The sequence below is a fragment of the Nyctereutes procyonoides genome, unplaced genomic scaffold (assembly GCF_905146905.1).
Source record: "Nyctereutes procyonoides isolate TBG_1078 unplaced genomic scaffold, NYPRO_anot_genome, whole genome shotgun sequence".
Taxonomy (NCBI): Eukaryota; Metazoa; Chordata; class Mammalia; order Carnivora; family Canidae; genus Nyctereutes; species Nyctereutes procyonoides.
In genome coordinates, this window is record NW_026575043.1 from 44,369,191 (window position 1) to 44,392,511 (window position 23,321).

Genomic DNA, 23,321 nt, shown 5'->3' on the forward strand with positions numbered 1-23,321 from the left:
TTATCGGGCCACCTTTGACATGTCTTATTTCAATTTAAATGGAAATGAAGCTCATGTGTCTTCTCAGCCCGCTAGTCCATGTGATTGCAGAAATAGGGAAACTGGACTTTGAAATTTCTCAAGTGTCCATTGGGTTCTGTAACCAAAGAGGGTAGTGTGAGAACAATTTATTTCATACCCCTTGTCCCTACTCTGGGCATCAAGTATTTTGTCAATACAATGGGCTAATCTCTTGGCATCTTTCTCCTGCTCTCTATTCATGAGCATAGAGATAGTGTCCATTATTGTCCCCTAAGCTTTCTCTTGCTGTCTTGAATTGCTGTCCCTCTCTTCTACCCAGGCCCTTTCCCATGCTGTATCCCATAAATAGCCCAAGGGAGAATCTCTGTAATCTGATAAATCTCCTGCTTAAGAGGCCCCAATTACTCCTCATTTCCCACAATTCAAACTGGGTGGTTAAGCCTAGCGAGCCCTGCATAGTCCATCCCCCAGTCTACGTTCCGAGGTTCTTCTCCTTCTACTGCCCATACGCTGCACCCCAATTCTTCGGAACTCCCATGGTCTTCAGAGCTCCCAAACATACTGCATTCCCTCATGCCTCTGTGCCTTTGCACCTACTGTTCCTCCACCTAGAATGCTCTTCCCTGCTGACAGGTGAACTCCTACTCATCTTTCAAGACCCATTTCATAGTCACTTCCTCCATGATGCCTTTTCCCACACCTACGGTCTGACCCCAACCCTCAGTTTCCTCATCTATAACGTGGGAATGACTTCAGCATGGTCATGCTGTGGGACTAGCTGTGCGCTCATGAGTGGAAAGCACCTGACGCACTGCATACAATGTAGCAGGTACTCCATAAACATCAGACCTCTGTCTTGTTCCCATGATGACCAGGTGATAGCTTGTGAAGTATGGCAAGTTGACGGGGACTCCTCTGCTGTGACGCTTTCTTACACTCCCCCCAACTCCTGTGACCCTCTCATGTTCCTCTCTTCATTTAGACATCCAGAACACTCAACCCTGCAACCCTACTAGCCCTACCGATTAAATGCCCCAGATCTCGCCCCCCAAATCCTCCTTGTCCCCTCTCCACCAAAACATGCTCTTATTTGCCCCAATTCCTCACTGCCAGCTCACGAGTAATGCAAACATGCCCAAGAATCAGATAAAAGCATCATTGCCAATGTGCTAACCCGTACCCTGCCCACTCTCAGATTTAAGTCTCATCCTTATTAGCATCCTTATGCATCCAGAGTTTCCCAGGAGAGACAAGACTCAGGATTGCAGTTTCTGCCTACAAGTCCAGGAACACGCCCCCCACCCCTCCACCCCCCTAATAGAGTCATCCAGGCCAGCAGTGACTGAAATGATTGTATCCCAACAGCTATGCCCAGTAGGCACAGCCAAGGAGAGGCAGCACAGAGGTGAGGTTGAGAAATGCACCAGACCCGAGAACTGGACACGGGTCCCCCGTCTGCCCTGACTCACCAGCAGCAAGGAGTACATGCTAGAGTCTGTCCCCTCGACTCCACAACTGGCATGAGTTCCTTTCCTGTCTGCGGTACAGAAGGCTATGAGGCCCGCATCATGTCCACATGCTCTGTGAACTGCGCAGAGCTGAATGCATACGAGATCATTATTTATCATATGGTCTCTTGCCCCTCCAGAGACCTACTTCTCTTCAGGCACGTCCAATCGCTCTGTAACGACTAAAGCCCCAGCCAGCGTTCCCAACAAGCCAGAGAACCATCATGAACGAACTCGAGTAAACAGAATCAAACCCTCCCAGGTACATCAGCCTTCATGAATCATCTTATATTATTAGATACAACACCCCCCCCCCAGCCCCAAGAAGTGATCAGACAGGACATGGACTGGAGCTGTCTCTACTGGCAATCAATGCTGGATCCTGCCCTTCCTCGCGCTTGGACCACAGTCAATGCCGTCTGGCTGAGAAATGGGTGGAGGTGGGAGCTATTGTCAGAGAAAACAGTGCATGCGACATTAACAGCTAAAGATGCCAATAAACGGCGTGCGGCCAGGCGTGATAATGACCGGAGATTAAGACAATGATTTCCCAACTTGATTGGCTTCCATCTGCTGAGGCGAGAGGATGTTCCAGAGACGCAAACACTCTGGCCTCATCTTGAAGCAGTGGAAACTTACACTTATTGATTGGGAAATGGGCTTTTTCTTTTTTTTCCAGTTATGACTCTTGTTTATTTGTGCTACTTTTGGGGGGGGGGATTGTTTCAAGTGCTCACTGACTCCTCTAATTCAAGGGCACTATATGGCCTCCAGACAAGGGTTCTGGGTGGATTTTTATTTCCTGGACTGAAGAAGACTCTGCTAGAGAGAAGCATTACTGACATTATTGATGTATTGACATCAATTGGCAATTGACATTGACATGGGGAGGGAGATCATTCTTTGCTCGGGGTGCCAGGAAGGTGACTGTTCTATGCATTTCAGAATGATTAGCAGCCTTGACCCAGTAGTTATCAGGAGCATCTCCGGATATTGCAAAATATTCCCTGAGTGGCAAGATCCCACGCAGTTGAAAGCCAAGCTAAAGGCAGAAGGGTAGGCGATAGACATCATTTCAGAAAAGCCACAGCCTCTGGATCAGATGTGAATTTGAATCTTGAACAAACCACTTTCTGCTCTGTGACCTCATCTTAAAAAAGCAACTCCCCCCCTTCCATGGCTTCAGGGGGTCTGGAATAAGGAGAGGGTATAATACAGTGCCAGCCACCCCAAGGGAGGTCCCTGGGCTGGTGGCATCTCCTGTTTGCTGGTTAGGAACGCAGACACTCAGGTCCTGTCCCAGATCTGCTGACATAGGACCTGCATTTTAACCACATCCCTAGGTGACCTGCATGCACGTGATGTTCATTTGAGAAATGCCAGCATCGTGATCGGGAGTTTACATTTCAGAGTCCAGGAGACTGATTGCATGTCTAGTGCGAATCTTTCCTACTTATTTAGCCTTGGGCAAATCACTTAGTCTTTCTATGCTTTTTTTTTAAATTGTGTAAAATAGGGGGGAAAATATCACCTCACTCATAAGATCCAAAGTGCAGCTTTAATTAGACAAATCGTGGAAAGCACGGGAAGCACTTTGCGCCATGTCTGCCATGCAGCAGACAGGCACTAGCTGTTTCCAGACTGCTCCATCCTCCTTTGAGATGACTCCCAGACTATAACATTAGGAAGCTCGGGCTCCCTGCGGGGGAACAGAGAGACGTAGAAGCTCCCTCCATACACTTTTGTGATCTTCCTTTTGATGGAGTCTAAAATTATATCAGCCACTTGGCCACTCATGGTCCATTTATTCATTTATTGACTCAGCAGGAAAGAAAAACAACTGCTAGGCGGTGTGTGCACTCTCTTGTGCCCTCTACATCTCAAGGTTAGGGCCCATTGGCACGTGTCTCTCAAATGAAGAGCCTCATCAAATCCACCTCGCAGCTGGGCCCCGGCTCTCGCCAGCTCCATCGATCCTGCCCTCTCTGGCACTCAGGGTCATCTGGAGCTTCTCACTGAGGAGCTTGGCTCACTGGGACAGCTGGCCCTGGTCTTCTCAGTATAGGCACTCAGCTCATTGATTCCCTCCCAGTGCCAGGGAGCACATTAGCAACAGTCCCCAGAGACTCTCCTCATTCCCCCCTTGGGAGCCACACACTGCCCTGCAAGAGACAGTGGTCTGAACTAGGCCATACTGTCCTTAAAATGTTTCCACATTTGAATGGGCCCCTTTAGACCCTCTGGAAGTAGGGCTAGGAGTTTCCTATGCAAATCCAAGTACCTGATGGAATACTATCAGTTTTTATGTTCCAAAACAATGGCAGCAAACTATGGCCTGCAAAGCCCATCTGGCCCTTGCCTGTCTTTGTAAATAAAGTTTTATAAGAATACAACCACACATTCATCTGTGTATTATTTGTGTGGCTGCTTTCAGGGTTCAGAGGTTGTGACATACTCTGTGGTACATGAAGCTGAAAATATTACTCTCTGGACCTTAGCAAAAAAAAAAAAAAAAAAAGTTCCCTGGCTCCTGTTCTAAAATCCTAGGCTTCTAAAATTCTATAGCATTAGGATCTAATGATTCTGAGAATGTGTGAATTTCAATATTCCACACTTTTATTAGGTTGAGCCATGTGAAATCAACTATATTCAATCTTTTTGTATGCAAATGGAATTTCGTATGGTTCAACCTAATAAGATTTTAATATTATGTACGTTAATGATCCAAGCTTCCACAAGTGAGATTTTCTGGCTTGAAGTTTCTTTTTTTTTTAATATTTTATTTATTTATTCATGAGAGACACACAGAGAGAGGCAGAGACACAGGCAGAGGGAGAAGCAGGCTCCATGCAGGGAGCCCAACATGGGACTTGATCCCGGTTCTCCAGGATCAGGCCCTGGGCTGAAGGCAGCGCTAAACCGCTGAGCCTCCCGGGCTGCCCCTGGCTTGAAGTTTCTAAGGTCTTAGACATCATACACAGTTCTAGGAAGCCATCATTCCAAATGCTAAGGTTCTGTGGATCTAAATGTTGAGTAGCCATATTGATAATTAGGAAGCACTCTTATAGTGGGGAGGGAGTGGAGGTCTGAAAGTTAATGCACAGGCACCAACGAGTGTAGCTAGTAAAATTATTATGCAAAACATGCAGGGCAGTGGTGTCTTGTGGAAAAATGGATAAATGACAGAGACTAGATGACAGTGCGTCCTTGCCATCCCAAGACTAGGGTGGCCCCAGGCTGAAGTGGGGTTTAACCTAAAAGAGCTGAGGTCCTGAGGAGGCTATGCTGAGCATGCCCTGCTCTTTGTTCCTCCAAACCAAGTTCCCCTCTTTATGGCAATGAGAAAAGCCATAAGTACATAAAAAGGGAATCAGAAAGTTAAGTGGCATGTGGTCTAGCTAGCTCTGCCCTGGCGAAGAAGTCTGGGAGAAACTGTGTCTGAGATGAGAACAAAGAGGAAAAATTCAGATTATACACCAAATGGTTAAGTTGGCATGAGAATCCACCTGCTGTCCACAGGTGGCTATGGGGCATCTGATACGAGGCCAGTGCAGGTGAGCAACTGAATTCTTAATTGTATTTAATTTTAATTAACTTAAATTTAAATAGTTCCATCTGGCAGGTGAGTACCACATCAGACACCACCATGCTAGGGGATTTATATATGTTGTAGTGAGATAGAAAATAATCTAGGGGCACCTGGCTGCAGTTGGTGGAACACGTGGCTCTTGATGTCTCAGGGTTGGGAGTTCAAGCCTCCAGATTGAACATAGAGACTACCTTTTTTTTTTTTTAATTTAAGAAAGAAAAAAAAAAAGGAAAGAATCTGAACATTTGAGAAACCACTGTCCTGACTACTGAAGAGGAAAACTAGAGAAACTCCAAGTTTCTAAGAGCCATTGGGTTCACGGTTTCTACGGTTCTAACATTCCAGGAAGTGTTATTATTCTATATTCTAAAGACTCAAAGTGCTGAAGGGCAGATGTGCCCAGGAAACCCTACTAATGGGGCACCTGGGTGGCTCAGTTGGTTAAGCATCTACCTTCAGCTCAGGTCATGATCCCACGGTCCTGGGATCAAGCCCCACATCAGACTCCCTGCTCAGCTGGGAGCCTGCTTCTCCTTCTGCACTGCTCATGCTCTTTCTAGCTCTCTCTCTCTTTCTCTCTCTCTCTCAAATAAATAAAAAAAAATCTTTAAAAAATCAAACTCCAGCTAAAATCCATCATGAAAAACAAAAATCACAAATCAAGGTTCTGTTTATACTTTTTCTATGAAGAGCAATCCTTTCTCCCTCTGGTTAAGTATGTCTTAGCATCATCACACAAAAGTCAGAATTCGCTCAAAGATCCCATCTAAAAATCATACCAGTTAAAATGCAAACATAATTATAAGACTTGAAATGCAGTGTCCTTGACTTACAGTCTTTCATTAATCCACAATGTAAACTGCTCACTCTAATAACGACTGTACACAGACTGTTGATTTGTATACTTGGGGTTTTCCAGCCAAGGCAGTGCTTTATGGTGAACATGGGGTAGGTTGAGCCAAGGAAGGCATTTTGGGGTATGAAGGTACTAGTAGAAATAGATGACGGCGGGACCAACCTTGGGAAGCTTAGAGCAGAGACACTTTCAAATGAGCTTTAAAAAGATGTGTGTCAGAACTTATTACCATTGGTGGGGCCAAAGAAAAGCCTTTAGTCACACTTCTTTTCTCCTGCATGATTTATAGCAGGAGTGAGGAAGTGGGTACTAGGGAAGACTTATTATTTATTGACCTTTAAAATGTGCAAGACACTCTTTAATCTCTTGACTAACTTATAACCCATTTTACAGATGAGGAAACTGAGACTCAGAGGAGACAGGTAACTTGCCCCAGACAGAGTCTGGAAAGGCTAGAGTCAAGATTTAAATCTAATTCTGCCATCTGTCTCTTATTCTACTTTTCCTCCCAATAGAACTTAGAGCAGGAGTCAGCAAATGATAGCCTGTGGGCCAAATCTGGCCCATTGTTTTTTTAAAATAAAGTTTTCTTGGAACACACGTGCCCATTCATTTGTGTGTTGCTTATGGCTGCTTTTGTGCAAAGATGTGCAGAGTTTTTTTTTTTTTATTTATGATAGTCACAGAGAGAGAGAGAGAGGCAGAGACACAGGCAGAGGGAGAAGCAGGCTCCATGCACCGGGAGCCCGACGTGGGATTCGATCCCGGGCCTCCAGGATCGCGCCCTGGGCCAAAGGCAGGCGCCAAACCGCTGCGCCACCCAGGGATCCCCAGATGTGCAGAGTTTTATGACAAAAAATATAGGCTGCAAAGTCTGAAATATTTACTTCCTGGCCCTTTACAGAAAACATTTGCTTAACCCTGGCAAACAGCATCCAACTGCTACCTGTGCACAACCATCGGAGGTTTTGGTAGGCTTTCGGGAAGAACTGAAAGCCATCTTATTTCTTCAGTTCCTTTCCTTTTGTTTGCTGAGAAGTGACATCAGTCTTCTTTTTTTTCCCCCACCCACCAGCCATGAGCTCACAAAGGCTGGAGCCTAAAGGATTTCCCCTGAGTATTTGTTTATAAGCCACTCTCCAGCAGGATGCTTTGTCTCCAAATCACTGCCAAACTTAATAACAGCATCGACCACGTCATCTCCCACCAAAAGCATAAAGTAAACTAGCTCTACCGCCCAGCTGGGTGGATGTCAGCCGTGGAGAGCTGCAAGTTGCCCAAACAAGGACAGATGTAGCTTGTTTTTGCCTTTCTTTTTCTATTTGAAAACTTTTCGGGGGGGAAGATGAGAATGCCATTAGGGAAATGGATGTGTTGATTCTAATTATCTGAGTGGGGAGCAGAGGTGACTAGAGGCAGGATGGGCTCCACGTCATTTACCTGGAATGCAGCCAAAGCAAGGCTGGGGAAAGAACAGAATTCCAATGAAGCCAGTGCTCAGGACACTGAACACAAATAAGGAGGCATCCATGAACCCATAGGATGACAGCACATGGGGGACAAGATTCTCAGAATTGTCAAACTGGAAATGATCCAACTCCTGTTCTGGCATTCTGCCTCTGTTTTTAATGCATGTTGAGTTGGCCTGTTCCCAGAGGGACTCTAAGGTGCTCTCTGCTCTGGGTCTCACTTTTGTGGTGATGATGATGATGGTGGTCAAGATGATGATGGTGGTTGTGGTGCTAGTGGTCATAATGGTGGTGATGATGAAAATGGTGGCGGTGGTCATGATGGTGGTAGTGGTAGTGACAATGATGATGGTGCTGGTGGTGGTGGGATGATGTTGGTGATGATGATGATGGTCATGATAGTGGTGACGATGATGACTGGGAACAGGATGGTAGTAGTAGTGGGGTGATGAGGATTATGATGGTAATGGTAATGATGGTGGCAATGATGATGATGTTGGAGGGATGGTAGTGGTGGTAGTAATGATGATGAGGTAATGATGATGAAGATGATGATGATGATAATGGTGATGATGGTAGCAGTGATGACGATTGCTATGGTCTGAATGTTTACATCCCTCCCCACCCACAATTCTTATGATGAAATCTTAACCCCCAAGGTGAAAGTATTAGTAAGTGGGGCTTTAGGAAGTGATTAGGCCATGAGTGTGAAACCCTCATAAATGGAATTAGCACTTTTATGGTGCTCCAGAGAGCACCCTAGCACCTTCTGCCATGTGAGGATACAAGAAGGTGCCAGTTACAAACTAGGAGGAGGGCCCTTACTAAAATACAACTGTGCTGATGCCTTGATCTTGAACTTCCCATCTTCTAGTACTGTCAGTACTAACTTTCTGTTGGCTAAACATTAGTTTGTAATGTTTTGTTACAGTAGCCCAAATGAACTGAGACCATGTTCATGACGATGATAATAAGTTTGCTTTCTTTGCACCAGCCCCCATGACAGGCCTTTAAACACATTATCTCATTAAATCTTCCCCTCAATGTTGTGAAGAAGTTGCAGTGATTATCCCCATTTTATAAGATAATGGAGACACAGAGAAGGTGAGTGTCTTGACCAAAGTAACACAGAAGGGAAACAAGGGAACTAAGATTTTCATCTAGGTCTCCTTACTTCCATATCTTGCCCTTCTGTCAAGCTCTTTCTTCATTCAAGATGTATTTTTTTTTCAGGCCTTATATGTGTCCAGCAATGTTCTAGGGCAAAGGTACTAAAATGAGAAAAGCCATTTTTTTTTTCTGAAAAGGGCTAGGTAATAAATATTTGAGATTTTATGGGCTAAGTGATCTCTGTCATTGTCATCTCTGCCATTGTAGCATGAAAGCAGCCTTAGACAATACATAAACAGCTGTGACTACGTTCTAATAAAACTTTGTTTACCAAAGAAACTCAAACAAAACCAAACCAGAAGACAGACAAGATCTGGGCCATGGATTGGAATTTGCTGACCTCTGGTCTAGATCATGGGATACGAAGCTGAGTTTTATGGTGTTGCATCAGGGGCCAGGGTAAATGGTGGTAGAAGCCTGATGGAGGGCTCTGCTTTGATTTACCACAAATCCGCATTAGCTATGGACTTTAAAGGGGGTGGGAAGTTGGCTATTTAAAAAAACAACAACATGGTAGTCTCTAGATAACCCCTTACGGTCTTCCAGGTGAGAGAAGCAAGAGGGTGCCTCTCTGTATCTCCCCAGAGATAAAGTGATACAACCGGAATCTACCTCTGGAATCTGTGGTAGGTACAGAATCCACTTGGAAGGCACCAGAGTAAAGGGGCTATATACAGGGATTTTGTCACCTTCAGAGGTTCATGATTTCTCCAGCACTATAGTCTGTTTAACCAGAGGTGGAATTTCCACCAGTCTGAGGCTGGAGAAGGCATCAGATGAGATGGAAGAGTCTAGACAATTTCAGGTTTGAGATTCTGCAACCCTGTTCAGAGATCTTGGGGTGGAAGGACACGCTCCTTCCAGAGGAGGTTCCCAGCATGACCTGTCAGCCCTTTGAGACACCCCCAAAGCTCGCAGCTCCATAACCACTGAAGTCTACCCTTGCACGCCGTCTCAGCCGAAAGGGCCTTGGAGATGATCCGATCCATTTTATGGGGAGAGAGAAAGTGAGCCCTGCTCAGGGGAGAGGCATGCCCCAGGTCCCACAGCCAATATGAGGCACAAGCAGGGCTCTCGAATCCAAGCCCTCTGGCTCTCAGGCAGGCTCCTCTCATTATAGGAGCTGCTCCCTTACGGAGCCAGAAAGGAAAATCAGGCTGCCCCCTTCTAGTCTGCTCCCCTGTTTCTTTGATCTGTCCTACTTATGGGACCTCCCAGCTGCATGAGTAACAGAAAAGTATAAAACAGAAGGGGAAGAAAAGTCAAGTGAGAGAAAAAAGAATAAGTAGAGAGGAGAAAACATAAAAGGAACTTGGGGCAGAGCGGAGGAAAGCTGGCAAAGGTCAAGGCACACAGACACGGCCTTCGAGGTGGGCACCTGAGGGCTTCCCCTCCCTGGAATCCATTCCTCATCCTTCTGGTTTTCCTTGGGGGAGCTCTTTTTCTCCTATTCTCCATCCACATGGTGAGGACAGGGCTGACTCCACCCCTGGATTCAGGGCTGGGCACGTCTCCCAGAACTATGCAACCAGAGACTGCTCCCTTCTGGCACTGGTGCTCACTTTAGGGATGGGCATGGAACCCATACCAGGCCAATCAGAATCAGTAAGATTCCATTTCTGGACCTCTGTCTGAGCTGTCGGGTACAAGGAACTGTCTTACCACTGAGGTTGATTTGCTGATCATTTTTCAGCCTGACTGTGGCACCTGGGAAGGAAAAGCCTACCTGAGAATGGGGATGGAGAGGAGGGTTCAGCCAGTGGCAGCCTGGTAAATTTTTTAAATTGGCCCTATGGGGAAGGGGGAGCCCCACTTTGGAACAATTTCCATGGTATAAATTCTCCTTTGATGACTAATGTCAATCTATCAAACCAACATCCTCAAATACACAGATGTGCACCGTTAGCTCTGGTGAGCTGGTGCAAGTTGGCCCAGCACACTGCATTCAGCCCGTCAACATCATCTGAGTCCCTGAATTCCACTGGACCTGAAATCACAGGTCACTAGACTTTTCCATTAGATGTGCCAATACAATCCCTTTTGCTGAAGCCAATTTGAATTTTGTCACTTACAACCAATAGAACCTTAATTTAGACCAGTTCGCTCATCCTTTCCCACTATGTTACACTTGCAACTCCAAACCAGCCAATTCTCCCAGTAAAAACCATTTTCTTTCCCACTTCCTGGTCTATCCTCAAGTCCTGGGGTCTCCTTCCATCTTCTCATTGTTTAAGCTCAGCCAAAATTAGAAAGGGCACCAAAAAGAGATGAATCACCTTTCCAAACAAATTGCTGCTTGGAAATGATTTCAGAACATTGAGTCTGATTTAGGGCCCCCTGGGTTTCCTTGGGACCACTATCTTCTGAAGATGTCCAGCTGGTGCCAATGATCCTGCTTTTGATCGTGAAGATTAACCTTCCTGAGCCTCTCTGCCATGCAATTAGGTGAAGCATAATCTCATCTAAACAATTTCAGTTGGATCTATTTGAATAATTTAATGTACACCTGCAACATTCAATCAATACCTGCCCCCCCTTACTTTTTAAAATAATTAAATTTGCTTCATTAATTTACTCTAATTTCCAGCAAGTCTTAAAGTGACAAAAGTTCAATCGGTGAAGTCTCGGGGGACAAGATCAGTATCTACTCTTCTGTTCACCATCTCAACACTCTATGCATTATTTGTAATTGGTATTAGCAACTTTAAGTTCTGATTAATTATAGGAGAGCCTGTTCTCAATGCAGAAACAAAGCCACAAGTCAGGGAGTAATAGACCCAATTATTCCTAGGTAGGGCTTTCCGTAATAGATTTTATTATCAAGATATCTCATCTCAGAGGCAGACGCAAAGAAACTCATTTCATTAGACGATACCACCTCTTGAAGCGAGACAAGCACATTTATCGTTTGGGATAAAGATAGCTTCGAAGAATTCTGTCCCAGAAACATGTCTGGGGCTAGTGGCGTAGGCTCCCACTCATTCTTAGGACCAAGTTTCTTTTGTAGGGAAACTTATGTGGGGAGACAGGAGCCCATGGTGCCTGGAAGGGGGTATTGATATAAATACCCACATTTCCCCCCTGCCAGCTCCCTGAGAATGCAGGAGGCCATTACGGGTGGGAAGTGAACAGGGAGTTTATAAAGTGCTGGGCCACTTTGGATCAAACAGAGATAACGGGGTGGTAATTAGGAGAGCTATCTCCCTGTCAGGAGAGCCATAAAAGGTATTATTTACACCCTACTCATGGCCCCAAATGCCCTCCATATGGAATGCCTTTTTAAATACTTCAGTTCCCAGCCAAAATAATTCATCGTTATGCTCTGAAGTTCACAGCCATTTGCAGGAGGAAAACACAGAGAGGTTTTTTCTTTTCTTTTCTTTTCCTTTTTTTTCTTTTTTCTTTTTTTTAAAGGAAACCCTCAATTCTGGATTTGGTGAATGCCTCCAGGCGAAGTGGTAGGAGGGAGCTGTGTTTCCAACTACAGTTTGGAGATACGGGTCTTCAGGTGGCCAAGAAAACCCAATGAGAGCAAACAAGAATGAACATGAAAACTAAGGCCCTTACCAGCGGTGGCCAGATCCTCAGAAGCCAGGAGGAAGCTGCCAAGAGGGAAAGATGAAGGAGCTGGCAAGACCAGCAGAGCTAGAACATGGAGTGAAGCCACTCAGAAAGAGTAGATGGGATCCTCTGACCCACAAGGCCAAAGAAGTCCTTCAGGTGACAGAGTTCTGATGGTGAAATCATTTTGCTTAAAAAAAAATCAGTTAATGATGAGATTTGATTTAAGAGCCTTCGGAACCCCAAGCCACATTCTTTCTACTCTACACCACAGCCTCCTAACTGGAGCTTGGGACCCTACCCCAAGGAAACTCCAAGCAACTGGTGTGCTGGAAGGGGCTCTTAACAGCTTGCACGAGCCAACTGCTGAATTTTCTAGGACTTTGCAGGCCAGCTGTTCGACACAATTGCCATTAAAACTTAAACGGTACAAATTTACAAGTCAATAAATCATATTAAAAATTAAAGTAACACATACTCAAAATGCATTGCTTCCTAATTATTTTAGCACCATTTTACTATTATCCATGCTTTTGAGGAGTTCAGTGTCTATCCCATGTGAAGGGTGGCTTCCCAATTATGTGTTCAGGGACATCATGTGGTTAGCTTGAAATCAGCCCTGGTGGGAGATTCGAACACACTACATACCAGGACTCACCTGCTCTGGAGAGCTGGTTGGTTGGGGTTTTGTTTGTTTGTTTATATTTTTATTTATTTATTCATGAGATACAGAGAGAGAGGGGCAGAGACATAGGCAGAGGGAGAAGCAGGCTCCTCTCAGGGAGCCCGATTTGGAACTTGATCCCAGGACTCTGGGATCATGCCCTGACCCAAAAGCAGACACTCAGTCACTGAGCCACCCAGGTTCCCTGAGCTGGTTGGTTGTTAAACTCCTACTAGCATACCACTTACTGCCCTAAGCTTTCCTCCTGGCAATGCCTTCCCAAATCCAAATTCACTCCAACTTCTCCATCACATCAACGGGAGGTCTCCTCCTTATAGGGAGTATGGAAACCCCACCAACCAGTTCAGAAGGGAGACAAGACCCTCATGGCTAGCCCATAAGCTGTTTCAGATCTCACCTTCTTTTCCCTTTTGCCCCCTACCCCAAAGGTGGAAAATATACCCCCCATGTAACAACCACTAAATAATTCATGGGCCATATATAATTGATGCTGGATTTAACAGAAGTAGAGCCGTAAGTGGTTGTCTATTAACTATTTATGATTTTGCCCGGGCAGCTGACAAGCCAGGCTCAGTGAGGAGATCACACCCATGCTCCCATGTTTTATTTAAACATTATTAAAAGTACACAGTCTGCAGCAAGGCCTTCCATTCCACTCAGAATTAGGTTCTGCTGTGAAGTCACCTCTGGGGCAAGCCTAACATTGGGATTGGGATTTACTGGAATCACTCCTTTTTCCTTTGGGTGTAGGGAGTTAAGCTACCTTCTTCCTCCTTCTGTCCTTGAATTCTCTCCTCCTGATGGGTATGCCTCTCCTCTAGTTTTTCTGGGACCTTGGGTACATCCCATCACCCCCAAGTGGGGAGTATCATGAGCATTGCTTTCAGAGTTACTGCGAGGGTCATGTGAGAGCAGTGATCCTAATGGGGTGCTTTTGCTCCCTAGCGCACATTTGGCAATGTCTGGAGATATTTTTGATTGTGATGTCTTGTGGTAGGAGGGTGGGGGTGCTACTAGAGTCTAGTGAGTAGAAGCCAAGGAGGCTGCGAAATATCCTACAGGGCACAGGCCAGCCCTGCACCAGACAATTATCTAACTCCAAAAGTCAATAAGGCCTAGATTACAGAATCAGAACCAATATTACTTTTTATGACTCAATTAAAAAAAATACTCGAATGAGTAAATATTATGTACCTAAAACTTATTGAGGAGGAAAATGGGTTTGAGTCGGACAGACCTGGGTTCAGATTCTGACTCTGCCACTTGCTGGGATTATGGCTTTGGAGAAGTAGCTTAATTAAGCTTTCTGGCTTCCAGTTCCTTTACCGGTAAAATAGGGATAATTTGCTCAGAAGGAGAGGTTTGAATGAGAGAATCCATGTAACTGCTTAGCCCAGGGCCCAGGATGCAGTAAGTGATAAACAAGCACTAACTCCCCACAATATCACTACCATCAACCATCCTGGCCATGGGATGGGATGGGGAAGTAGAGCCGGTAGGTTTATGATAAAGTTTAAGCAGAAGGAGAATCAGAGTCAGAGGAAGAGGGAAAGACGAAAGAACGAATACAGTGTGATATCTATTAAGTCCCTACTGTGTGCTATCACTGGGCACTTTTATGTAAATCATCTCATTAAAATATATATATATATTTATTTATTTATTTATTTATTTTAGAAGTGGGAAGGGGTAGAAGCAGAAGGAGAGAGAAACTCAGGTAGACTCAGTGCCAAGTGTGGAGCCCAACACAGAGCTTGACCTCTTGACTCATGAGATCACAACCTGAGCCAAAACCAAGAGTCAGACTCTTAACCAACTGCACCCCCCAGACACCCCTAAATCACTTCATTTGATCCTCACTGCCACCCAATAAGATCAGCTGCATTATATTCACCACCCCATTCCCATTTTATAGATGGTGAAGTGAGGTCCTGCCATGTTAATTTAGCTGCCCAAGCTCTCTGGCTTCAAGTCCAGGGCTCTTTCTACCATCCTATAAGTGAGATAAAGAGTGTCTCCCCAAAATTCATATCCACTGGGAACCTCAGAATGTGGCATTTTTGCAAACTGGGCCTTTGCAGATGTAATTAGTCAAATAATGTCATATGGGATGAGAGTGGGTCCTAAATACAATGCCTAGTGTTCTTATGAGAAGAGGAGAGAACACAGAGGCAGAGAAGAAAAAGAAGGCCATGTGGATGCGGAGCCAGAGGTTAAAGTTATGTTGCCACAGCCAAAGAACACCCAGAGCCACCAGAAATTGTATGAGGAAGAAAGGATTCTCCCCTAGGGCCTTCAGAGGGACCATGGCCCTGCCAACAACTTGATTTCAGACTTCAGCCTCCAGAACTATGAAATAATAAATTTACGTTGTTTTAAGACAACCAGTTTTTTGGCAATTCATTACAGCAGTGCTAAGGAGCTAGGCATCCTTCCCCCACCCACACACATGAGTCAAAGCAATTCTTTGGGGGAATGAGAGAGAAGGATAGAGAGAGAGAAAGAGGGAGGTAACATCCATGCACCTACGCAGGTGGTGGACAGGTGGGAGCTGAGGAAGAATGAGGCCAGCAGAGGAGAACAGGTGTGGGGTGGGAGGAAGGGACTCAGCAGCTGGCATTCAGTGGAGGGAGCTGCAATGAGAAAGAAGGAAAGGATAGAAAGGAAGGGTGAAGAGTCAGTGTTTATGGCCCTATCTGTGGTGTGTCTCTGCCCTTCTGGAAACTTGACATTGCCTAACACTCATCAGGCATTTGCTAGACATCTGCTGAATGCAGGTGTAAAGAGGCCACACTGAACAGGATTGGACAACTCCCCCAAAGCTGCCAGCCAATCCTGCTTTATCATTCAAGACACGCATCTTCCACGCGCTCTTCTCTGCATCTCCTGATTATACCAAACCACTTCCCCCTGTGCCCACAAATCCCATCTTGTATCAGAATCATTTAGGGCTCCGTCCATCTCCTCCTCTCAATCTTGAAATCTCCAGAGGTATAGTTCCTGGGCCATTCATGTCTGCATGATTTGGTAAACACAGAGGGAAGTAGGAAGACAGAGGAGACGCTTCACCTAGGAAGGGGTGGGTGTAACAGTAAGGACTTCCTGGAGGTGGGACCTGACTTGAGTTTGAAGGTTAAGTAAGCAGGCAGAGGGATGCATGGGAACAAAGATGGTGAGTCAAGAAACAACATGATGTTGGGTCTTTTCACACTTGAGTAGAATGTGCAAAGTGATAAGAGGCGGACAACCAAAGGCAGAACATCTATAGAGGCTAGATCGCAGAGGCTCTGAGAAGGAGCCTGGGTTTGGTTCTGAAGGCCGTGGGGAGCCATGGAAGATTTCTTAGCAAGAAGATTGCCCAGGTAAGAACTGTTCTTTCCAGAAAGATCTTCTGCAGGGATGAATGCGAGTGGAGGGAGAATGGGGAGACAGGTTGAAAGGTAACTGTAGAGCCCCAGACCAGAGGGGATGGAGCTTAATTAAAGACAAAGGAAGCAGGGATAGGAGGATGGAAGGGGATGAATTTTTATTTTTTTTGGTTTTTTAAAATATTTTATTTATTTATTCATGAGAGACATACAGAGAGAGGCAGAAACATAGGCAGAGAGAGAAGCAGGCTCCCCTGATGTGGGACTTGATCCTGGAACTCCGGGATCACACCCTGAGCCGAAGGCAGACGCTCAACTGCTGAGCCACCCAGGTGCCCACTGGGGATGGATTTTTAAAACAGCAGGCCTGGCCATTGATCTACGTTAGCCAGAGAGAGACAGGCCACTGGGATTTCTAGTGTGGGTCACTGGGTGGTGCACTAAGAGTAAACAGAAGTCCAATCTATGTTTTTCAAGGCCTGGGAAGCTTTAGAAAGAAACCTGGCAGGGATCCCTGGGTGGCTCAGTGGTTTAGGGCCTGCCTTCTGCCTAGGGTGTGATCCTGGAGTCCTGGGATCGAGTCCCACATCGGGCTCCCTGTGTGGAGCTTGCTTCTCCCTCTGCCTGTGTCTCTGCCTCTCTTTCTCTCTCTCTCTCTCTCTCTCTCTCTCTCTCTCTCTCTGTGTGTGTGTGTGTGTGTGTGTCATGAATAAATAAATAAAATATTTAAAAAAGAGAAAAAGACACCTGGCCCAGGAGAAAGTTAAAGGTAGGGAGTCAGGCCAAGGTACTGGAGGATAAACCCAATAGGTGCAGCCTCCAGAACAGATGCATCTGGTGGAAAGCAAGCAGAGGATAGGCCTTCCTGTCACCATCAGCCCTTCTAGCTGCCCTTGACCTTCCTCGGTTACCCTGTTGTGGGGCTGAGGTGGTTTCCCCTGGGCTCTGTAACTATTGAAAAACAACAGGACATAAATCCACAGATGAGCCATCTCATGGCTCCCATGACAAAGGGACTTGAATGATTTAGGACCAGAATATTCTTTTTCTCCATAATGGCTCCTGGAGTCGCCAGGAATAGTACATTTACTAAAATTAATGGCAAAACCTCATTTTTCTTTTTTCCAGGAAGAGAAGTTCCATCGGCGGGGTAATTGATCCTGATCTGGACGTGCCGGTGGGCCAGCTAGGGATGTAAATCATTCACATGAAACAACTCGCAGCCTTTAAACCAACACCAACAGTGACAAATGGCACAGTCTGGGACAGGCGGAAGGGAACACGAAAGGGAGATCCATCAACATCCTTCCCACTTCTCACCAGGGCCTGGCGGGTGGGATCTTTCTGGGGGTCTCCCATGGCAGAGCCATTTTTCAGCAGGATCAGGCTGACAGGGCAGGGTGGGGTCCTAGTGATACCTTTAGAGCTGGACACATGGGGACACCCATCCCACTTCCACCACTCCCAACTCTGCAGCCCTGGACCAAGCCCTTCATGTGTCTGCACCTCCACATTCTCCACCTGCTGCGCTTGGTATCAATGTGAAGGAAAACCATGTCTGCAAAGGGCCTAAGCATTGAATGAATGAATGAATGAATGAATGAATGCTTGGGCTGGAGCATTAAAAAATTCCTTCTATCCCTACCAGGAAGATTTGAATCTAAAACATGGAAAGTGCAAAGAGCAATGCTTTACTCAAAGAAATGGCTGTTGGCCAACAGTGGCCATGGTGTCAACTGGCTTTCTAAGAATCCTCCAAACCCTGGTGTACAGACACCTCCTTTGCCTATAAACACTCTGAGCACCCCTCACAGAGAAATGCATATAATACATGAATAGTGGTCTTTGTGATATCTTTTCATTCGGTGTGAGTTCCTCGAGGGCAAAGGTATGTATGTCTTGTTCCCTGCTGGATCCCTCAATATGGAGCACCGGGCATGGCCCATGGGAAAAGCTGAAGATACACAGTGAATAGGGAAAGAGCCAGAATGCTGACTGCCTTGCAGAACACATGGCACCAGGGGCACCTAGGTGACTCAGTTGGCTGAGCATCTGCCTTGGGCTCAGGTCATGATCCCAGGGTCTTGCAATCGAGCCCCACATCTGGCTCCCTACACAGCAGGGAATCTACTTCTCCCTCTCCTCCCTAGCATGAGCTCTGTCACTATCTGTCTTTCTCTCAAACAGATAGATAAAATTAAGGAAAAAAAGAACACATGAACAGAGTGGCTGCTCCCTTGTCTTACAGGGGCTGGAGGAAGGCAGACTGGTGGCTTAAACATGAACCCAGAGAGGTGAGATCACACTTGGGAAGCCTGGGGAAGTACCAGTATGCCACAATGATGGGAAGTTGGGACAGGAAGGGGGGCTTTGGAAACAGGGTGCTCCCACTGAGTTGTGCTTTGTCCATACTGTGAGCTTCTACAAAGCAGGGGCTCTATGATTCCTTGCACTCCCTACCAATGCCCACCCCTACACTATGCCCATAGTTGGTGCTGAATAGACAAATGTTGAATAAATTGGTGAATAAATGATACGAGAGAAAAGGACATCCTCTCTTCTCCCAGTGGATATATCCCGGGCTCTTAGGCAAGGAATGGATTTGAGGGCAAATGGGTTGGTGAGTGTGGGATACCTACTATTAAGCAGGGTCTGCCAGCCTGACAGTTAGCCCTCTGAGCCTTGCTGATCCACAGAGTCACTGAAGAAACAAGCAATTCAGGGTCACTGCAGAACACCAGCGAGGCAGGAGCATGACCTCCTTTCTCACGGTGGATTGAAAGGCAGCCCCCTTAAACCAAAAATCCTCCTAGGACCTGTCAATGTGACCTTATCTTTTTTTTTAAAGTGTATTTATGGATATAATTAAAGTAAGGATCTCAAGATAAAATCCACCTGGATTCAGGGGGATCCCTAAATTCAATTATAGGCATCTTTTTAAGAAAAGGGCAGAGGGATATTCAAGACACACATACACAGAGACAACCACCACATGAAGACCAAGGCAGATATTGGAGCGATATGGCCGCAATCCAAGGAATCTTCAGTGGGAGTGTGTTACGGCCTACACCTTGATTTCAGACCTTTGACCTTTAAAACTGTGAGAGAATAAATTTCTGTTATTTTAAGCCACCCAATTTTTGCTACTTTGTTAAGGCAGCCCTAGGAAACCAGAGATACACCAAAATGAAGGGAAGAATTCAGTCTTGGTAAACTTATGCAGCATCTTGCAATCAGAAAGCAGAGAACGACACAGGTCTCATGTCAGCATACACACAAGCTTTGTGTTTTACAGCTTTTTGTTTTTATTTTGAATCCTGTATGAGGGTTGCTCTATCATCTTTTCAGTATTTCAGGGCCTTTAACGATCTTAACCTGTCCCTAGAAATGGAAATAGAGAAAGGAAAGGGAGACAGAGAGGGAGGAGAGGAGAGACAGGGAGAAAAGGAGAACAAAGAAAAGAGGAGGAAAGCCACTGTTTGATCTGACCGGCATGCCTGGGTGTCTGGCCAGTTAAAGAAGACATCAGAGGAGACGGGCTGGGATGTGCTCTTGCTCCCAGCCAGAGCTGGCGGGAGGGGAACTCAGCTGCATGAGAAACAGGGCTGGTGAATGAGGAAGTCATCCTGTCAACTGGAGGAAAGAGCCTTTCTCTCTCCCTGGCTATGGGAGGTGGAGGAACTGCCAGTCATGGAGCTTGGACTTTGTCTGGGAACCTGGGTCTCTGTGCAGAGCCTCACCTCCCCCCACCCCCCGCCCCACACGACAGCCACATTGATGGCTTGTCAAGGGCAAAGCTGATGAGAATGGCCCTGGCTGTGACAGGCAGTGGCCCGAGAAATATACTTGCTGCAGGCAGACAAGTTGGTGAGACCTGTCACAAAACCAGAATGGACAGGGCGGGTAGGAGATAAAGACTGTGATTTAGAGACCTTCTGGGCAAGCTTTGGCAGGTGGCGGGTTGTCTCAGTGAAGGCTCTATAGTGGTGGGCAAAGGCAGTGCCAGATGTCTCCCAGGTCACAGAAGCAGAAACCTGGAGTCTTAGGGATATTGGATCTCACGGGGAAAAGGAGGAACCAGCTCTCTCAGATGGCCTGTGATCCCTGCAGGAAACTCTCCTCAGAAAAATACCACGCATGATGGGAGAGACCTTCCCACTGGACATGAAACAAAATTTTTATCTGTGTTCCCCTTTTTCTTCCCTATGAAATTTAGTAAAATGCCAAACTCGACATTTTATTCATTCTTACTTTTTTATTATTTTACCTTTTTGTTTCCCATCCTGTTGGGAAACAGATTTTTAAGTGTTGCTTGGACCACACCAGGAAGCTAAGCATGGCTTAGTGAATAAAAGCACAGACTACAGAGTTGGACAGCCGGGGTTCAAATTCTTACTAGTGTGTGTAGCCTTGGGCAAGTGAGTATACCACTCCGAGCCTCAATTTGGCGTGTTGATGGCCCTTGCCTCAGTTCTCCCATCTGTAAAATGGGAATAACATTCTGACTTTGCAGGGTTGTTATGGGGATTCTATGACATGGATGTTAAGGCTCAGTGCAAGGTGGACATTTAATCAACGTTGGTTCCTTCCTCTCCCTACGAGGGTGCCCTGCCTTTGGAATGTGTGAGGCAGGAAAAGTCTAGAATCTGAAATGCACACACAGGCTGGGTGGCCATCCAGCAGCAGCGAATGCGATTGGTCCACCTTGGACCCGACCCCAGAGCTTGCAGCCAATGGCAGCGTCATATCTCTGCCCATCCCCTTCTGGTTTCTCCCTGCTTCCCAAAGGCCCTGGAGGCCAGCCTGGAGGAGGCTCCCGCAGGGAAACCCTCTATCACTTGACAGCCAGCGTGGGGACAGCACTCACCAGCTCCATGCACCTGCGGCTGGCCTCTGCCTCCCGCTGCACCAGCTCCTCCATGTCCGCCTTCAGCTCCTCCAGGCGCCGCTGGTAATATTGGCTGCTCTCCCGCTGCTGGGACTCAGACTTGGCCGCCTGCGTGAGCTCCTCACCCATCTTGATCAGGCTGTCCCGAAGCCGGATCACCAGGACCTGGAGTCGGGGCGGAGAGCACACATCCCCCTCATGGATAGAGGCCAGAGGCAGGAGACAGGGGCTTCCAGGAAGAGAAATCCTATGCTGAGTCTCTGGGCGTGTAAATAAGGTCATCAAGACGATAATCCTGATTTCTGATACAGAAATGAAGAATTTATTTTAAAAGCCTGAGAAAATGATAATTGCTATACCGCGGGGCAGCCTGGCAGGCGGACAAGCACCCTGGCTTTGAATAGGTGCTAGGTTCAATCTCCACCACTACCTCTTCCTGGTTGTGTGAACCGTGGGCAGGTTATATAACCTCTCTGAGAGACAGGGATGACTGACAGTATTTATGTCCCAGGGAGACTGTCAGAATCGAAAATGTTATGTTATGCAGGATGCTTAGCTCAGTGCCTGGCACACAGAACATTCTAGATAAGGGTTGGGAATTATTAATATTTAGAGCAGCCCTCATCATTTTAGGAAGCTGTGTGGCAGGGAGCACACGATGCTGGGGAGTCAAAACCCCTTCTCCAGCATGGGTTCGGGTTTCTTGATTTGTAAAATGAGGTGTTTGATCAGATAATCTTACACGAGCTTCCACTCTAATGCTTTATGGCAATTTTCCTTTTTCTGGGGGGCAGAAACTAAGAGGACACAATGAGACAGTAAAGAGAAAGGAGCTGTGGGCATCACCATCGCTATAGAAAACAAACCCAAGTGCTGTTCTGCAGAATTCATTAGTTGGCCAACAAGCCTGGAGCCAATCGATTCTGATGGGCAAATACTCAAGTGTTGACCTAAAACTGAGCCCACATGAATATTTCAGGCCCTCGCTCTGGTGAATCTGAGCCCCTCTCTCCAGATCAGAGACTGAATAACAGTCTAAAAGAAAAGCTTTACTATTCAATTGCCCTTTGCTTTTCAAATAGCATTTAGCAACAATTTCAAAGGGCAGCGGGGGAAGGGGGGGTATTAAAAGGAAGAAGAACAGGGATCCCTGGGTGGCACAGCGGTTTGGCGCCTGCCTTTGGCCCAGGGCGCGATCCTGGAGACCCGGGATCGAATCCCACATCGGGCTCCCGGTGCATGGAGCCTGCTTCTCCCTCTGCCTGTGTCTCTGCCTCTCTCTCTCTCTCTCTCTGTGACTATCATAAATAAATAAAAAAAAAAAATAAAAAAAAAAATAAAAGGAAGAAGAACAGTTCTCAAATGGTGTCCCCCAAGGAACCTCTTCCTTTCAAGGGCCTGGGATTCTACTAAATTCAAATCATGGTGGCAGAGGGAGAATGTGAACTTGGACATAGACTCTGCCCCTGAAAATTTTTTTCTTATCATTTTATTTCTTCCTTCCTATCCCTTGATTATGCTAGAATCAAATTTAAAAAAAAATCTGATAGAGCCCAACATTATGTATACTTAAAATGTAGTAGATCAAAGTTCCATGGTGATCTGCAGAGACCATTATGGCTTGAGGGATCCCTTGAGCTATTCTGGGAAACACTGAGGGTCAATGCAGGGAAGACTCTTTCTCTGTTCTTCATATCTAGCAGCTTTCTTAGAGACAAAAGGTCTAACAGGGGCATCAGCAGAATATTTCCAAGTGAGGAATGCAGGCTCCCATTTCTAGATGCACTGTCATCCTGTGGCTCAGCCAGCTGATTACAGAGAAATTATAATCTGCGACCAGAAGGTACAGCATCAATCTACCCCTGTCACTGACACTACCTGGTTTTATCTTGAATAGGTTACTTGAACTCTCTGGGGACCCCTTGGAGTTCATTCAGTGAGGCCTATCCTACCTGCCCCAAGGTGGTTGCGGCCAACATCCCAAGGTATGGCTACTGAGAAACAGTTTTGACAGTGGCGACATCCACTGGTGGTGGCTCGTGTCACTGGCCTGCAGAGCTAAATGTGAATGTCATTCACCCTGCCCCAGCCCATCCACATCTTACCTGCCCTGTTCAAGGTCCAGCATCAATGCCACCTCCTCCTGGAGGCCTCCCTGATTCCCCAGCTTGCAAAAGACCTCCATCCCCCAAGCCTCACAGCTCTC

At 46.3% G+C, this 23,321-nt stretch overlaps 1 protein-coding gene across 1 annotated transcript in view; it reads right to left on the minus strand.

The window, feature by feature from the left end:
• MYO18B (myosin XVIIIB) overlaps window positions 1–23,321 on the minus strand; it is a 256,494-nt gene that overhangs the window by 50,015 nt on the left and 183,158 nt on the right. Inside the window, 1 exon segment of the mRNA XM_055323213.1 lies at window positions 21,095–21,280. Coding sequence (XP_055179188.1) covers window positions 21,095–21,280 — 186 coding nt within the window.